General features: G+C 34.5%; 1 protein-coding gene across 7 annotated transcripts in view; it reads left to right on the forward strand.

Moving 5' to 3' along the window:
* The window catches only part of LOC125265740 (probable E3 ubiquitin-protein ligase HECTD4), a 94,499-nt gene that overhangs the window by 49,742 nt on the left and 25,369 nt on the right, over positions 1-19,388 (forward strand). For all 7 annotated transcript variants that reach the window (XM_048186136.1, XM_048186137.1, XM_048186130.1 and 4 more), the window contains exons 36-52: positions 746-1,026; positions 1,641-1,830; positions 3,727-3,808; positions 3,892-4,094; positions 4,920-5,055; positions 5,193-5,375; positions 6,978-7,142; positions 7,957-8,126; positions 8,256-8,371; positions 10,100-10,203; positions 10,706-10,867; positions 11,439-11,587; positions 11,732-11,811; positions 17,030-17,193; positions 18,148-18,385; positions 18,597-18,733; positions 18,853-18,979. In XM_048186136.1, the coding sequence (XP_048042093.1) occupies positions 746-1,026; positions 1,641-1,830; positions 3,727-3,808; positions 3,892-4,094; positions 4,920-5,055; positions 5,193-5,375; positions 6,978-7,142; positions 7,957-8,126; positions 8,256-8,371; positions 10,100-10,203; positions 10,706-10,867; positions 11,439-11,587; positions 11,732-11,811; positions 17,030-17,193; positions 18,148-18,385; positions 18,597-18,733; positions 18,853-18,979 (2,687 nt within the window). The remainder of the gene's footprint in view (positions 1-745; positions 1,027-1,640; positions 1,831-3,726; positions 3,809-3,891; positions 4,095-4,919; positions 5,056-5,192; positions 5,376-6,977; positions 7,143-7,956; positions 8,127-8,255; positions 8,372-10,099; positions 10,204-10,705; positions 10,868-11,438; positions 11,588-11,731; positions 11,812-17,029; positions 17,194-18,147; positions 18,386-18,596; positions 18,734-18,852; positions 18,980-19,388) is intronic.

The following is a 19,388-nucleotide window of genomic DNA, read 5'->3' on the forward strand; positions in this document are numbered from 1 at the left end:
GTTCCCATCCACTAGCATTATTTGACTGACAGACGGCAACGGTTGGAGTTAAAAATCATCATTTGTGTTCTACTGAAGAAACAAAGACACCTACATCTTGGATGCCCTGGGGGTAAGCAGATAAACATCAAATTTTCATTTTTGGGTGAACTATCCCTTTAAGTGGTCTTTTATTTCAATAATATAATATTATCTTCAAGTCCGGTTTCTAAAAAAAAATACTAATTTTTTTTTTTTTTAAGAATGACCAGTGACTAGTAATGCACTGAAATGAATATTCTTGACCGAAACTGAAAATTCTTGGCCACATCCAAGTAGTGTGTATGAAATAGACGCTGAATATTCAAAATGCGTCATCGGAGAAGCATTAATTTAACGCCACTGACAATGATTGCGGCCCTTCAAAACCGAATATTTTCAGTAGCTGACATCCCGACCAGTTGCTAATTATACTGATATAAGTTTCATTTCCTAAAGAGTGGTCCATAGAGGGTTAAGTACACATGAAACATGGTAACTCTTATCGGTTCAGTTTGAGTGTGACATAAATGAAAGCTTAGATGAGTCAGATGTCAATTTTTGATTGATTTGATAAATCTGTTCATTCATGAATCATATTTTTTTTTAGTATTTCAAGTCCGTCATCAATTAAACTGTGCCTAACTTTCAACTAGTTAAACATTATGTATAAGTGTTAATGGGTTTAGTTGATTTTAACTGATTTTAACTGTTGTCCTCTTCCAAGGAGCCACATAGGCAAGACCATCCTGAGCCAGCCTGCCTGTGTGTCCAAACTTCTGTCCCTGCTACTGGACCAGCGGCCCTCGCCCAAACTGGTGCTGATTATCCTGCAGTTATGCCGTGCTGCGCTGCCACTTATGAGTGTGGAGGACTGTGGGAATGTAGCACTTCCTTCCTGGAGCTACTCAACAAATGCACTGGATGCAGAGCAGCAAGATGCCAATGATCCTGCCTTCCGCATCGCATCACTGCTGCTGGCCAAGCTGGCAGACTATGTGGTGCCAGGTATGAGAAAACGTTGCTTGGCATGAATAAAAATAACAAAGAATCTCTCAAATATGTAACATTTGTAAAAGGCTTTTGTGATCAGATATATAGTATATGGGCCAAAGGTTTTATAAAACTGTCAGAACTTAGGGGCAAGTAAGATGTTTGTGGCTACATTTATTATCAAAAATACATTAAAAGCAGAAATATTGTAAAATATTATTACAATTTAAAATAACTTTTTTTTCCATTTGTAATTTGTAATTTGCAATGTAATTTATTCCTGTGATGAAAAGATGAATTTTCAGCGTCATTACTACAGCCTTCAGTGTCACATGATCTATCTATCTATCTATCTATCTATCTATCTATCTATCTATCTATCTATCTATCTATCTATCTATCTATCTATCTATCTATCTATCTATCTATCTATCTATCTATCTATCTATCTATCTATCTATCTATCTATCTATCTATCTATCTATCTATCTATCTATCTATCTATCTATCTATCTATCTATCTATCTATCTATCTATCTATCTATCTATCTATCTATCTATCATCATCTGAACTAAATTCTGAAAAATATTGTTTTTCTTTCTTGATTTTATTTAATCTCCTCACTTAGGTTGCCAGACTTTGCTCTCCCCCAGCGCCTCAGAGCCTGACACTAGTCTGACACGGGCCTGTCCTAAGAGCAGTGCTAAGACTGACAGAGACGCTAGTGAGGAAGGTGAAGCGGTGGATGGCAAGCTGTCCATTTTCATCCATAAGAGAGAAGACCAGTCATCACATGAGGTGCTTCAGCCATTACTCAGGTAATAACACTGGATGGCCACACTACAAAACACATCAACCTCAGTAGCCGTTTTTCCACTGCCGGGAAAAAAGCGGGCATGCTAGTGCATGCCAGTCCAACCGCGTTTCCACTGTCACTTCCAGGGCTTGATTGGGACTTGTTGGAGCTTCCTAAGGGCCAACGGCCAGGTTTTTTTGGCCCGCTGAATATTTTGGTTCAAAGCGGGCCAGCCCGGGCTTGAGGGAGTGGTTACAAACAAAGGCAGAGTTTATCTGAGTCTGGAGACTGCAGCACCACAGAAGATTTCATATACTAGCTAACATCAGCATTAAAGACTTTTAAAATCATTTTAGCTCAACTCCCTTTCAGACAGTAGTAAGTGTTTGTAACAACTTCTGTTTGTGATCCAATGTGGATTCTGATCAACACATAAGGCAGAAATATTTATATGCATTGCAAAAGACTATAGGCGCTAACCATTACCATAGGAAACATGGTAAATACGAACGCTTGAAGAAATCTGACAAATCCTATAGGCTATCATAATCACAATTGTGTATTTATTTTATCTGTTAGTACATCTCGACTCTTGCCGGACTGTCTGATATCCATGTTTAGCTCTTCATATGTCATAAAATAAAGCAACTCTGTTTTTTTGGGAGCTTCCTCTGTTTCTCGGATTGAAAACATAACTGTATTGGGACTGTCACTTGAGAGAGTGCTAAAGTTCCTCAGGTCGTATTTTTGGTTGAAAATATAAAGAAATTATCAATCTTTTTAAATGTGAGGTAAACATACTGTCCTTTGACTACAAATAAACCGAAACAGACACGACTGAATAAGTACGTTTTTTTTTTTTTTTTTTTTTTGTCTCTGTGACTGTGCCTAATCTTGACACAAATTAATTAGTTATGATCAGAATCACTTATTATTGTAAAACCGTGGTAAAACCTCGATGCTTGGGTTTTAAATCTTTAGTAAACAATAAAAATGCCAACAAACGGCAGTTTTTATCATGTTCGTTTTGCAATCTTTCCAGTGATTTCTTTCTGATTAGTTTCCTTGGTAACACTTTACAATAAGGTTCATTAGTTAACATTAGTTAACATGAACTTATAATGAACTGCACTTCTACAGCATTTATTAATCTATAATGTTAATTTCAACATTTGAAGACTTCAGATGCAAAAGCCTCTAAGTGCCATCTGAAATTTTCTTCTAAAATGAGCATTTTTATCAAGCTCGTATGTTTATGTTCAGTTATTTCACCTTAATGGCAGTGAAAATGACCTATTCATTGTCATTAAAGTTACTGAACTTAGAGGCTTTTGCATCTAAAGTCTTCATTTACTAATACATTATTAAAATCTTGTTAACATTAGTTACTGGACTGTGAACTAACATGAACAAACAATGAACAGCTGTATTTTCATTAACTAACATTAACAAAGATTAGATGCAGTAACAAATGTATTGCTCATGGTTAGTTCATGTTAGTTAATACATCATTAACTAATGTTTAACTAATGAACCTTACTGTAAAGTTTTACCGTTTTCTTTTCTGATAAAATGTCCATTTGTTGGTGAAATTATGGGTTTGTGTGACGTTGTTCTAAAAAGGTGTGTTACGGGTGAGTTTTAGTGCAGCACTGTGGAGCTTCTGGCGCGACTGGAAGCGCAGAGTGGTTTTGGGCTCGGTGCTACAGGTCTGAGGCTATTAGCCCAGCCCGGCCTGTTGAAAGCCCTGGCTCGCACTGGCCTGACGGTGGAAAAGTGGCTAGTGTATTATTTGATTCTGAAAAAATAATAATAATAATAATAATAAAAAAAATAATAAAAAATATTTAAAAAACGTTAATTAAACCTATTTTATAAAAGTTGTGATTGATGTCAGTATTTGCATGATACCTTGCAGCAGCTCAGAGGGTCGTCCTTTCCGTCTCGGCACTGGAGCGAACATGGAGAAGGTAGTAAAGATGGATCGAGATATGACAAAGGTCAGCTATGGTTTAGTGTTAACTCTTTTGGAGAGCAAAAAGCAGTCATGCTGAATGTGTAAAATCTGTTCACCTTTATGCAGAGTGGCTGCTGTGAGGTGATTACAGAAGACGCATCATCTGCTTTGCGGAAAGCCAATAAGTGGGCTCAATCTGGGCTTATTGTTAGTGTGGGTCCACCAATAGAGAGCACTGGCCAGGAGAACTCTGGTGTATCCAATACAGGTGACAAGAAGAAAACTGCCCAGTCTACAGTCTGCCGAGAGAGGAACGCTGAATTGGCTCGGTAAGAAAAATATACTTAGCTACCTCTTGAATGTACAGTATATCTAAAAGGAAACTGACTGTCTTCAGGAAAGTGTTGATGGATGCATAATAGGGGTAACCACTGTATTTCTGCTTTTCCGTAAGCACCACCTACTGTGAGATGATTGAATTAGCATTGTGTTCAGCCCGCCTGCAGTTTTTAATCAGGCCTATTACATATTAGGCTAAAATCTGAGGAAACTTTTTGCTTTTGGCAAAATTTCATTGTATTTTATTTTATTTATTATTTAAATCATAACTTTTACAGTATTGTACTGTACATTATAATAGACATTGATGTTGTTTAAAAAAATTTTGCTACCTAAACAATACTACCATTCAAAAGTGTGAAATAATAGATTTTTTTTTTTTATCTGAAAAATGTCTCTTATGCTTAACAATGCTGCATTTATTTGATCAAAAATACAGCAAAAATAGTAATATTGTGGAACTGTTTTCTATTTGAATCTATTTTTTTTTAAAGTTTAAAATTCCTGTGATGCAAAACTGAATTTTCAGCATCTTCACTCCAGTCTTCAGTGTCACATGATCCTTCAGAAATCATTTTAATATGCTGATTTTACTGCTCAAGAAGCATTTCTTATTATTATAAATGTTGATTTTGCTGTGTGATGTGATACACTACCATCCAAAAGTTTGGGTTTAGTAAGAAAAGAAAAGAAAAGAAAAGAAAAGAAAAGAAAAGAAAAGAAAAGAAAAGAAAAGAAAAGAAAAGAAAAAAAGAAAAGAAACCATGTTTGACCATCACTGTAGTTATGTTCTAATATCAGAATTTTCGAAACAGTTCAGATCCAGTGCGGCCCTTCATCAGTGGTCACGTGGCTAACAGCATGGCTGCTGAGGTCATCGCTCTGCTCCACAGTCTTCTGACTGCACCTGAATCCAACACTGCTCAAATATGGACCAGCACGGCAGAAAAGGTGAGCTGCCGTTCTTGATTCTTGCCCTAACATGCTCTAACAAGGGTACAGTTACAACCGGCCTATTAAATTAATACTTGAATTTCAGTGCTCATTCAAACAGACAACAGTGTTGAAATCTTCTGTCCTCTCCTCAGGTGTTGTCCAGGGCATTGATGTACATTCCTCAGTTAGGCAAGTATGCTGAGAGTATTCTGGAGAGCGGTAACAGCAGCGGCAGGAAGTTAGCCAAGCTGCAGGCGATTGGCCGACAGGCTGTGGCGGCTCTCTGTGCACTAGGTGGATTCAAGGAGACCATCAAGATTGGTTCTGAAGTCCAGGTGACGCATTAATTTAACCTGTTAACCTTTGTGAACATAGACCTGAAAATGCATTATCCAAACTTAGTTGTAATTCATGAATGCTTTGGAATGCTTTCTGATTATTGTTGAAGTGAAAGCACTTTACGTTAAAACGTTACAGAAGTTTACTGTAAAGCAAATAAACTGTACTAAACAAGTATGTATTTTCATATGCTAGAAAATCAAAGCCTTATGTCTAACCAAGTTGTGTTCCAAATTTGAAGTTGAGATTGAAAATATTGAGGTTCTTGTGTGATTTTGTTTAGGCGCTATACCAAAAATAGGCACTGTGTGACACCCAAACAATAGATAGATATGTTTGGATGCATTCTCCTGTCACAAGTTAATACATTTCTGTCACTTCTGTCACAAAACAGTGGCCAAATATGGAACCTTGAGTCTCAGATCTTTCCAACGATATGTGTTTTGTAAAGTTTAGATAAAGATTTGATTATAATATAGTGCAGTAAATTTGTAAAATTTGAAACGTGACACCGCACACTAGCTCAATGTCTGATTTCAAAACATTTTTCACGGAATGAATTTTGAGTGTTTTTAAGCTTACAAATATGGAAGCTTGTTTCTGCCACTGAATAAAAAATAAAAAAGGTAATTGCAACTTTTTATCTCACAATTCAGACTTTTTTTTTGCAATTGTGAGTTTACATCTCGCAATTCTGACTTTTTCTCTCAGAATTGCGTGATATAAACTCGCCATTGCAAGTTATAAAGTCAGAATTGTGTGATATAAAGTCAGAATTCTTTTTTTCTCAGAATTGTGAGAGCTATAAATTGACAATTAATTAGATATAAACTCACAATTCTGAGAAAAAAGTCAGTCTTTTTTTCCTCAGAATTAGACTTTAACTTGCAATTGAGAGTTTATATCTCACAATTCTGAGAAAAGAAGTCAGAATTGCGAGATAAAAATTTGCAATTGCTAGAAAAAAGTCAGTTTATAAAACATTTTTATAGTTTATAACTCGCAATTCGGACCAATTATTTTTTGCAATTGTAAGTTTATATCTCGCAGTTTATTACATTATAACTCGCAATTGTGAGTTTATATCTCGCAATTCTGAGGTCGTTCGCAATTGTGAGTTTATATGTAAAAAAAGTCAGAATTGTGAGATAAAAAGTTGTTTATTAGCATAATAAAGTAGTGTTTATAAGTGCAGCTGCTTTGTGTACAGGGGTAACTGCTGTATTTCTGCTTTTTTGATCGTGAATTAGCATTTGCGTTCTGCCTTACTGCTGTTTTTGTTCAGACCAATTACATATAACATGCATAATCAGGCTGAAATGTGAGGTTTATCATTTTATAAATTTTTTTGCTTTTGGCAGTACTAATAAAAAGTTGCAATTATCTTTTTTATTTTTTATTTAGTGGCGGAAACAAGCTTCCATATTAAAATGATACCTAATGTATGATGATCACTAAAATATGTGATAGCAAAAACCATTCTACTGACAGTTAACAGGTACATGCACAATTTAGCAGATAACTTAAATCTCAATGGCTTACATTACAAATATCTTGCTGAAGTATTTGCCTCTAACCATGTCTGTTCTCTGTTGCAGGTGGTGGGTAAAGGTGTATTGGATAGTGTTGGTGTGGTCATATCCATTAATGAGCAGGAGGGCATCGCCACTGTCAAGTTTCCTTCCTGCGATTACCGCCGCACAAGCAAGGCGTCTGATATCCTCACTGTACCCATATCCCGCCTCTGCACCCCCCGTTCTGAGGTAATCACCTCTCAAACAAGTATAAAACTGCACAATTGTAATTTTGTTGTCATATAGTTAGCAATATTCTTAACTTTTGCATTGAAAAATTAAAATATTTTCAGCTCAGTATCATTCCTAGCCCATTATTATATACCCCATTTCTATTCAACTGTATGGTCAATGTTTTTTTTTTTTATTAATACTTATTTCCTTGTAATTAATGAAATTAAGTACATTTTATTAGATTTCTATTTATATTTCATAATATCATATGATATATATTTCATATTTCATGATATATTTTATATTTCGTAATATCACATGATATATATTTCATATTTCATGATATATTTTATATTTCGTAATATCATGATATATATTTCATAATATCATAAATAATATACTTGAAAATGTATGTTTTCAAGTATATTATTTATGATATTATGATAAATAATAATGATCTGAATGTAATGTTTGCAGACACTTCATTGCATGTTAATTGCAATTAATGCAGTTACTCTTATTAATGATGTGGAATCATCACAGTGATTTTATGCATCTACAGTAGTTAACAAACATGTTCCAGTTCATAAATGTATAGTAAAAACCCACTGTTTACTTAACAAGGTGAACATACTGCAAGAAAGAAATGCTGGGATAAAGCCAGAAAAACAGATGTTTTGAAATACCCTGTTGATATATGATTAAACTTTCCGTGCCTTGTCTTGCCTTCGCCTCAGGCCATTTCAAAAGCTTGATCATTTCTAAAGCAGCTCAGATATCTGATATCATGTCTTAATCTTGTCTCATGGTGCTCTGTGTTTGTTGTAAGGCTCTGCCACTGCATAAGCTGTCCATCACAGAAAAGGTTGTTCAGGCAGTGCAGTCAATGTTACTGCCACAGGAGGGCAGTCTGTCTATCCACACATCCCTCCCTGCGTCTGGAGACGGATCCAGTCCTGTGATGGCTGTGGTGCGTCTTCTGGCCGAGATCAGAACTAGGTCAGACTCTCAATGCATCTTATATTGTGACAGCACAGCCAAAACAAGAATGTGGTAGACTGTGTCATTGTACAGTACAGCTATAAACCCGTATGGGACATTTATTCTGCGTGTCTTTGACTCTGTCAGAGCGTGTTTGGTGATGGCGCAGCTGCTTGAGGACAGCTCGTTTTGTGAAGAGTTCATTCAGCAGTGTCCAGCAGCAGTGGAGGTGCTCAACCTGATTGCTCAGGAGTGTAGTCCCGGTGAGTGCCAACAACAGAGATTAGATAGATGCCACTGCCTTTTTCTCCTCTACACCCAAAAAACATCATTTTAATTGTAAAATAAAATGTAAAAATCTATATATTTATTTATATGTAATGGTAAAATAATAATAATATAATCTTTAAACATACATAATGGATAAATAACTTTTAATTAAAAGTAGTTAAAAGTAATTACAGTGCCTGTAGAAAGTCATCATACCCCTTTGAAGTAGTTACTTTATTTGTCTTACAGCCTGTAATCAAAACCCATTCCAAAAAAAAAAAAAAAAAAAAAAAAAAAAACCTTTTTCCAGCTTATGATTATTTTCAATGTTTCTTGAGCAGCAGATCAGCATATTAGAATGATTTCTGAAGGATCATGTAACACTGAAGACTGGAGTAATGATGCTGAAAATTCAGCTTTGCCATCACAGGAATAAATTACTTTGTGAAATATATTCAAATAGAAAACAGTTATTTTAAATTGTAATAATATTTCACAATATTACTGTTTTTACTGTATTTTTAATTAAATAAATGTAGCCTTGGTGAGCAGACGAAACTTCTTTTAAAAACATTAAAAATCTTAGTGGTTCCAAACTTTTGGACTGTACTGTGTGTATATATATATATATATATATATATATATATATATATATATATATATATATATATATATATATATATATATATATATATATATATATATATATATATATATATATATATATATATATATATATATATATATATATATATATATGAAAAAAAAGTTATTTATATATATATATATATATATATATATTTCATTTGTAAATAAAATGTAAAAAAAAAAAAAAAAAAAAATCAGTTGTTCAATATTGTTTCATGATGATGAGACCCCTCTTAGAAAATGGACAAAATTCATCCTCAAAATCAACATTATTGAAAGAAATTTTTTTTTTTTTTCAGTACAAAAAAAATGCAAAATTTTGACAAAAAGTAATTTTTATTGTCATAATTGTGATTTCATAATATTTAGATATGAATCCAACTGAAGAAAACTTGTGAAAAGATGTCTTTCAGTTAGTTAAATAGCACATAGCAAATAGTGGAGCTCTGCAGCCATCTACTGGTAAAAGTGATAATTTTTTACTTTTAAAACTGTATTTTCCAAAAGATGGGCAAAAATCTTGCACTAAACCATGTCAAATTATCCATGTTATCCCCATGAATGAAAGTTAGAAATGTGGGTCTTTTATAAAGTGAATTTTACATAAAAAATCTGTTTTTGTGTAAAAACCTATAAAGAAATATTTGTTTGTTTATTTAAATAATTTCAAAAGATATGATAATTCCTCCAAAAACTGCACACATATGAAGTAAAACCTTAATAAACAGAGTAAAATTAAATAAAAAAAAAAACACAATTATTTTGTTACAAAATTACATTTTGTTGTATTTTTTTTTATTTTTTATAGTAACATAAAAACAAGATATCAATCCATTTTTTATTTTTATTTGTAGATCTAGAAAGTGTTAACCACTGTACAAAGTTTCATGCAATTTGAACAAAAAAAGAGAGGTTTTGCAGAATGTTCAAGCAGCTCTTTTCCATACAATGGACCATTAAAGTAGTCCAAACAACTGGTACAATATATATTCCAAGTCTTCTGAAGCCATATGATATCTTCCTGTAAGTAAAACACCATTTATTGGCATGGCTGGTTCTGTATGTGTTTATAGGAGAGCGTTTAGTGATGGTTGAGGTGCAGTGTGAGAGGGTTAGGATGCTTTATCGAGACTGTGCTCGTCCTCCACCACCTCCAGTACAAACTGATCAACGACAGGTGAGTTGAGCCTCTTTAGTGCTAATTTAACATGGTCAAGAGAAGCCTCTTTCTTTGACTTTCCAAATGCATAGCGATTCTCTCGAATCGATTCTGAGCTTAGTTTTTAACAGCAAATGGCACTCTACGCTAGTTTTTAACCGCATGCTGAAATGCTCACCAAGAAGAGCGGTCATGCGTTCGGCTGAGTCTGAGAATGTACTTGCACCTCAGAATGCTTTTATGACGCAAAATTAATGTAAACAGCCCACTGCAAACATCCTTGTAATTCGCTTCAACCTTTTCAGACTTTATGAATGATTATTTTACAGAAGGTTCAAGTGGTGTGTGTAAGGAATTGGAAGCAAGCAGAGTACAGCTGTTTCTAAAGCACGCAGTGCCATCTGCTGTTAAAAACTAAGCTCAGAATCAATTCAAGAAAGAATTGTGATGCATTCGGAAAATATCAGAATTTATTTTCAAAGGCCTAAAACACAACCCTTTTTTTTCTCTCTCTCCGCAGCCTAAAGAAATCACATGGTGTCCGTCACGTGTCTTCCCTCCGGTTCGGGCCTGCATGTTCTCTTCACACTTGACCTCTGTGACCTTTCTGGCCGATCCAAGTGCAGGTGGAGGCCTTCCCAGAGGAACTTTCATCTACGCCACTTCACCTGTGCCTGTTCAGGTAACTACAGCCTGTTACTGGCACATGCACTTAAAAAATAAAAATAAAATAAAGAAATGAACACTTTTATTCAGCAAGGACACTAAATTGATCAAACGTGAGAGTAAAGGCATTGATAATGTTACAAAATATTTATATTTGAAATAAATGCTGTTCTTTTGAACTTTCTATCCATTCTTGGAAAATATGTGTAACGGTTTCCACAAAAATATTAACGGTTTTCAACTTTGTTAATAGTAAGAAATGTTTTTTTGTTTTTTTTGGGCAGCAAATCAGCATATTAGAATGTTTTCTAATGATGCTGAAAATTCAGCTTTGAATCACAGGAATAAATTACATTTTAATATTAACATAGTATTAAAATAGAAATCAGATATTTTAAATTATACTAATATTTCACTATTTTAACTGTATTTTTGATCAAATAAATGCAGCTTTGGTGCACATAACAGACTTCTTTCAAAAACATGAAAAAAATGGCAGACCCCAAATATTTGAACAGTAGTGTAAAGACAATAAGAGTTGTCTGTATCTCTTTCTTATTTTCTCTATCTCTTTTTCTGGTTACCAGGCTCCTTCTTTTTACTGGGAGATAGAGATTGTTTCTTTTGGAGATTCAGAGGATGATAGCGGTCCTATAGTGTCGTTTGGTTTTTCCCCGGAGGCCGAGAAGAGAGACGGTGCCTGGACGAATCCTGTTGGCACCTGTCTATTCCACAAGTACTGACCCATTCTGTTAAGCTTTCACTCAATTAGCTTTCACTCGTACTGACTATCAACCTGTTCTTTCTGTTCCTCTCTGCTTCCCATCCTAACTCCTTTCTTTTTACATGTCGTCCTTGTTGTTGTTTCTCTCCCGCTCAGTAATGGGAGGGCAGTACACTATAATGGCTCCAGTTTGCTGCAGTGGAAGAGTGTGAGACTAGACGTGGCTCTACTTCCTGGTGAGACAGGGCCTTTATTCATTTGAGCATTCAGACATTAACTACAGGCACATTGTTGTTCAAGCCGACTGCCTTTATGGGCAACAGTGTTGGGGAAGCTACTTTGGAAACTGTAGCTTCCCAAGCTACTACCTCAGTTAATTACTTGATTCAAAAATGAAAGTTCTGTCATCATTTACTGACCCTCATGTCATTCCAAACACTTTCTTACATTTTGTAAAACACAAAAGGAGATGGATATCTGGATATTTTTTTTGTCCATACGATGAAATGTTGTTTGGACCCTAAAGTTCTTCACAAGATCTTAACCATCCCTTTAGACTTGTAAAGCCTAACATATGAAATAATAGTCAGAAAAAAATATATATATTTTTTTTCTTTTTTTTTTTAATGGAACAGTTTATTGCATCTTTACACAAAATCTAAAAAAAAAAAAAAAATCTAAAAAATGTGCGTTTGTGTTTGTCCATGTATGAGTATCATATTTGATATGTTAGGTGTTTATGGCTCATTAGTATGATATAGTGAGATTATGAAGCTCATACTTGAGGATAAAAAAAAAAACACCTACATTTTATACAGAGACACAAACTGAGCAAAAATTTTCATCAGAAAAGTTTGGATCATGTTGATAATTTAGAGTCCTTAGAAATTTTAAATATGATACACTAGGCTTTTAAGGTACTCTTTAGAAAATATCGCTAGCTGCATTTAAGCTAGTTAATGTGGCAGTGCTTTTGATGACAGATTATATAATTTATATTTACAGTCAGAGCAGTATTTATCTGGCACAAAACAATGAAGTTATCAATTGGACATGGATGTTCTTTGATGTTCACTTACAGTGGTGATCAGAATTATTGGCACCCTTGGTAAATATGATCAAAAATGACTGTAAAAATAAATCTGAATTGTTTTTAAATTCTTTTTATCTGTAATTCAGAAAATTAGCAAAAATCTAAACATTTCATTGAAGGAAAAGAATTGAAAGTGGGGGGAAAATCAGATTATGAAATAAATGTTTTTCTCCAAAACACTTTGGCCACAATTATTATACCCCTAGAATATTTTATGAGTAAAATATCTCTGAAGTATATTCCCATTCATATTTACATTTTTTAGCACACCAGGGTGATCATGAACATGAAATTGTCCAGCCATGACTTCCTGTTCCACAGGAGAATAAACATGAGGAAACACAAAGGCCAAATTCCCTTAATCATTCATCACAATGAGTAAAACCAAAGAATATAGTTCTGATGTGCAGCAAAAGATTGTTGAGCTTCGCAAAATAGAAAGTGGCTGTAAAAAAAAAAAAAATAGCTAAAGCATCGAAAATCCCCATTTCCACTATCAGGGCAATAATTGAGAAGTTCTAATTAACTAAAGATGTTACAAATCTGCCCGGAAGAGGACATGTGTCTAAATCGTCCTAATGCGCAGTGTGGAGGAAAGTTTGAGTGGCCAAAGACTCTCCAAGGATCACAGCTGGAGAATTGCAGAGATTAGTTGAGTCTTGAATCTCAGAAAGCCTAAAAAATTGATCAAACAGCACCTACATCCCCACAAGTTTTTCAGGAGGGTTTCAAGAAAAATCCTCTGCTCTCATCCAGAAACAATCTCCAGCATATTCAGTTGTCAGTCAAGATTGGAACTTCAAACGGGACCAGCTTCTATGGTCAGATGAAACTAAAAAAAGAGCTTTTTGGCAGCAAACCCACCAGATGGGTTTGGTGCACACATGGATAAAAATTACCCCATGCCTACAGTTAAATATACTGCTGGATCTTTAATGTTGTGGGCCTATTTTTTCCGCTGGAGGTCCTTGACATCTTGTTCAGATACATGGTATCATGGATTCTATCAAATACCAACAGATAAAAATTCAAAACCTGACCGCTTCTGCTAGAAATCCAATAATGGGCTATGGTTGGATCTTCCATCAGGACAATGATCCAAAACAAACATCAAAACCAACACAAATATGTGTCACTGAGCACAAAATGAAGCTTCTGCCATGGCCATCCCAGTCCCCTGACCTGAACCCTAAAGAAAATGAGTGGAGTGAACTGAAGAGAAGAGAAGAAGCACTAACATGGAGCTGGAATCTGAAGGATCTGGAGAGATTCTGTATGAAGGAATGGTCTCTGATCTCTTGTCAGGTGTTCTCCAAACTCATCAGGCATTATAGAAGAAGAGTGAGAGCTGTTTTCTTGGCAAAAGGAGGTTGCAAAAATTATTGAATAAAAGGGTGCCAATAATTGTGGCCAACATGTTTTGTAGATAAACATTTATTTCATAATGTGACTTTCCCCCCAATTCTTTTCCTTCAATGAAAGGTTAGATTTTTGCTAAGTTTATGAATTAAAGATCAAAAGGATAAACAATGCAGATTTATTTTTACAGTCATCTTTGATCATATTTGCCAAGGGTGCCAATAATTCTGACCACCACTGTATAATGTTAAAGTTTTTTGCACAAAAAAAAACTAAATATATCATGTATACATCATACCGAGATGCAAACATGCTGTTTAAATTGGATGTGTCAAAACGAAAATTTTTTCACTCTTCTATTTGTCCTGTTGTCAACAGACTTATGTGCGTGGAGAATGTCAGAAATTGAATGCACATCTGTATACTGTATCCAGCGTAGACACCATCAGTGATTATAATGTTTTCTATTTGCTTTTGACGCAACGCTCACATACAGTGTAGGCCAGTGTCCGCTGTTAAGCGACTGAATGCCAGTGGGCGGGGCCTATGAGGCAATGATGTATACCTATTTGTCTATGTCTTGCCCTGGAGGCAGTTATATGAAAAGTATTTGCCTGTGTGACGTCACAAATCTGTTTTTGGACCTCGATTAAATGAATGCTTTGTTTATAACGAGGAAAACATTTTAAGCTATGAAACTTGTTTTAATAGTTCAAAGACCTCTTATATGTCAAAAGATCAAGGCAAATATGATTTCTCATGTCATGACCCCTTTAACAACACATAAATTTACACTACATAGTGCCGGATCTTGGTATGCGCTCTCCTCACACATCAGATGCATGCTTCATATTCATGCCAGTTTCATGAGATTGCACTCAATCTCCATTCTGCTCACCTCTCTTATTGAAAATGAATTGAAACTTTTTTTTCCATTTAATATTATATTATTTAATATATTTTCCAAAATATATTAACTAAAATATATTAATGTAATATTGAATGACACACTACATTTAAAATTACTGTATTTAGTACTTTACATGTGCTTAAGTATGTTACTGAACACATTACAATGTGCACTTCTTAAAAGCACAACAAGAGATTATTAAAATATAATGATTTGAAATGTAAATAAAGTGTCTTTCACAATCATATTATTAAGCATTGCATATTATTTAGTTTTTCGCATGACTGTTAGTTGGCTATTCTATACCCTAACTCCTATAACTAATGCTTTCTGTTTGCTATTTTTGCGCTAATTACTCTTTATTTCATTTTTATTTTCCCATTGTCATTTTGTTTCCTGAGCTTGGGTGATTATTATTGAACACAGTCAAACTTAAAACTAAAATTTGTGTTTAAAGATCTGAAAATAAGCGTTAAGAATGTAGGGGCGTGAAGATTAATATTGACTGATTATTGCCTCAGCTGTTAAAGGTGCAATATGTAATATTTTCTGTCCGCTAGAGGTCACTAGAGGCCTATTCAAAACAAAGGCGTAGCTTGATGACGGCAAGTTTGAGCGCAGAATCCTGGGACATGTGGTCTTCGCATCACAGCCGGTGGAAACAATTGAGATAGGACTCAGGAAGAAATCATGTTCATGGATGCGATTATTAACTGTTAATAATCATAGCAGTTATTGTAGTATGAAGCAGAGCAGGACCGAGTGTTGAGGGAGCTGAATGAGGCTGCTGGAGCGATTTCGCAACACAAGCCTCACAAGCAGCGTAACTTTTATTATGCCACTGTCGCCCGCGCTGCTTCCACTTTTCCGGTCATGAGTATGAGGTAACGCAGCTCTGTTTATCATATTAGATACATTTGAGAGTGCTGAAAATGTTCTAACGTTACTCTGTGCGTTCGCTCGGCGGCTGCTGTGAGACACTTGTTTGAGACACACTGCAGTAAACTAGATCAGTTTTACAATATCATATTAAATGCTGGATGGCTTGTGTTGATAAATGGCATGCAATTAATTTATTAATTTACAATGTATTGTATGATGGAGAAAATTCTGTATTACTGTTACTAAAAATAAAGCTGAATCTGATTATGCTATGTTAGCTACTTAACAAAATGTGTTTGTCTCTGAGGCATGGTAAAGTATGGTACTCGCAAAAGATCAAGAAAATTAGATTTAAACAATAAGACTAAACATGTTGAGCTATATAACAACAATTAGTTTTCTATCTATAAATATATCAAAACAGTTGTTCCCTTGTCTATTAAAACATGTAATATATCATCATTGGTGTTTCCATGGTTTCCATGGTTTTTACAAAATAAAACCGGAAACTGACGCAATTGACAGGCGACTCCTCACACTTCCCGGAGCCTCGGTTAAAATTGCAATTTTCTCATGATTTACAAATAGTTGGAAACATTTGGGATATTGTAAGTACTCAATTGAACAACATATAACACTCTCCTAGTGGTTTTTGGATATTTTACTGCAAAAATCTTACATATTGCACCTTTAAGTTATGTGCACAATAAAATATCATATACTCTGCAAAAAATAATAATAATAAATAAAAAAAAATTCCAGTGCAAATATCTAAACATTCTTAAAAGTTTATCTCACTCTAATTTGCCCTGTTTAGTAAATCTGGCCCCAAGTCTTGTTTTCATTTAAAAAAAAAAAAAAAAAAAAAAAAAAATCAAAACTAAATGGTTTATGCTTAAATTAGGAAAAATACTGAGTAAGATAATCATTTTTTGCACTGTTAAAACCAACAGTGTAGTGTTTTGTCAATATGCCATTGCTTGTTGGAAACATTACCTTGTTATTGAAAGAGGTATGTTGGTTCTGTTTTTCTGTAGTATATGTAAAGTTATTAGGGTTGCTACATTTAGTTACTCCCCAATGCTGGTAGGCAGGTTTTTTAAACCATTATAAATGCCACCATTTGTCATCACTCACAAAGTTTAATGTCTTGGTTGGATGAAAATTTCTCAAGCTTCCCCGTAATGATTTGTCTTGTGTGTTTTGACAGGTGATGTTGCAGGTATAGGTTGGGAGCGTTTGGAAGGCACTCCACCTCCACCCGGTCAGCCTCCTAAAGGGAGGGTTTACTTCACTTACTGTGGTCAACGTCTCGCTCCTTATCTGGAGGATGTGGCTGGAGGAATGTGGCCCGTAGTTCACATTCAGAAGAAGGTTTGCAAACAATGATAAATAATAAGCATTCCAGTGGTGCACATAACTAAGTTCAACGTGGTACCAAATAGTTTGTCCATTTACAGGTTTACTGGATATGTTTGGGAGTAAAGGGGTTTTGCAGAAAACATATTAATAATTTGCTAAATACATTAGGAAATGCTTTTATTTTAGTATTTAAAAATGATTATAGTCTTTATTAATAATATTTTGAATTAATATTTTTAATGTTAATTATATTTTTTATTTTTATTTTAGTTTACGTTTTAGTAAGTTTTGTTTGTTTATATTTCTATTCAGCTGTTTATTTTCTATCTGTCAGTTTTAGTAATTTTCATTAAAAAATAATATTTTATAATATTTATATTTTATTTTGTTCCAGTTTTATATTAATTAAAGAAATCAATTTTGGGTAACACTTTACAATAAGGTCTCATTCATTAACATTTGTTAATGTATTAATTAATATTAACTAACAGTGAGCAATATATTTTTCACAACATTTAATAATCTTTTTCATTGTTATTTAATAAAAATACAGTTGTTCATTGTTGCAATGTTAACAAATACAATTTTTAGTATTATACCGAAAACAACTATTGAATAATAATGAAAAATTATAAATTAGATGGAAAATTAAATATGGAACAGAAACATTTAAGTTAAACAGACAAATAATTTCAAGATTTCATACTGTAAATAAAGAAATAAACACTTGGTAAGGATCATAAATCATAATTATTTTCCTTGGTTCTGTGATATTTATTGACACATTTTTATGTATTGTTTAAGCATCCAAAAACTTTGAGCATACTGTTGATTATGTAATTGTGGAGATGTTCTTGTTGGTTATAAACGTCTTTTTATTGTACACTGGTTTCCTTATGTGCCTATTAGCCCTGTTTTATAAATGTTTTAGTTTTTTAATGATGATTCCTCATTCTGTATTTTCAGAATACAAAGATCCACGCAAACTTTGGCTGCCGGTTGTTTGCGTACGCAGAGGGACAGGCTCACCGAAATGCTGCCGACCTCTGCATGGACCTCTCAGAGGAGATCAGTGCCAACTTTGAGGCTTTGCCCTTTGCCATGGCCTCCGACAGCGACAATGATGCCGGCACTAGTGTGGCGTCTGACTCAGGTTCTCATGGTCCTCCATGTCGCATTGCTGCGGTCGTCACAGCACAGCAACGTGAGTGTTGAATCAAATATTAACTAATATTAAAACTTTCAGCTCCAAAACGTTGTCTGCATGTACTGTACATGAGGTTGGATTGCTTTTGAATAATGTCCCTCCCTCTTCTAAATAAAATTGGCCATCTGACTGAATCGGTAACGAAGAAGTTATTTAGATTTGATGCAGCTTCATGTGGGTTAAACGTTGGTTCTTATTTCATTTACAGAATACAATAGTGATGCCTCTTGTCACTACAAGGTAGAACTGAGCTATGAGAATCTGGTCGTCTCAGGGCCAAACGCCCACCCGCCACCGATTGCTGATGATGAGAGTGATGATGAAGATGATGAAGACATTCCTAGGGTATGGAGAGCTCATAACTAGGCCCTTAATTTTTTCTAAAGCAGTTTGCAAATTACACCCCTAACATAGTGTCGCCAAACTGTCTTTTCAAAGAAATCATGTTTGTTTTTCTCTTTAAGGAGGATCATTATGCTTTGCTAGTGAAAGCGTGGGAAACCAAAGTTTTTCCAACCATTCGCCGACGTTTCAGGAATGAAGCAGAGAGGAAGTCTGGCCTGGATCAGATCAAAGGAGCCCTTCAGCTCGGTGAATGTCTTTTTTTATTTTTTACAGTGGCTAAAAGAGTCCTTCCCAGCTCATTCATTCATTCAATCAGTGGTCAGTATGTCCTGCTGTGTAGACATTTCCTTGTGAAAAATAAGTACACTTGAGCATATTTTTTTAAAGTACTTATTACAGAAATCATATACTTACAGAAGAATATACTTAAGTGTGAAATGAATGTAATGTTTTGGACACTTAATAATTGCAATTAAATGAAGATTGATTATAGTTTTTCAATGCATTTAGCTAGACTTTAGAGTGCTTTTTTGACCCATTTAAGTAGGACTTAATTACATGTTTATATGTAGTTTCATAATTACTGAAATATGGTTAAAGTGTACTGTTGAATTTACTGACAAGCATTAATTTAATTGAAACATTCTTTAATGTA

This window comes from Megalobrama amblycephala, linkage group LG3 (assembly GCF_018812025.1).
Source record: "Megalobrama amblycephala isolate DHTTF-2021 linkage group LG3, ASM1881202v1, whole genome shotgun sequence".
NCBI lineage: Eukaryota > Metazoa > Chordata > Actinopteri > Cypriniformes > Xenocyprididae > Megalobrama > Megalobrama amblycephala.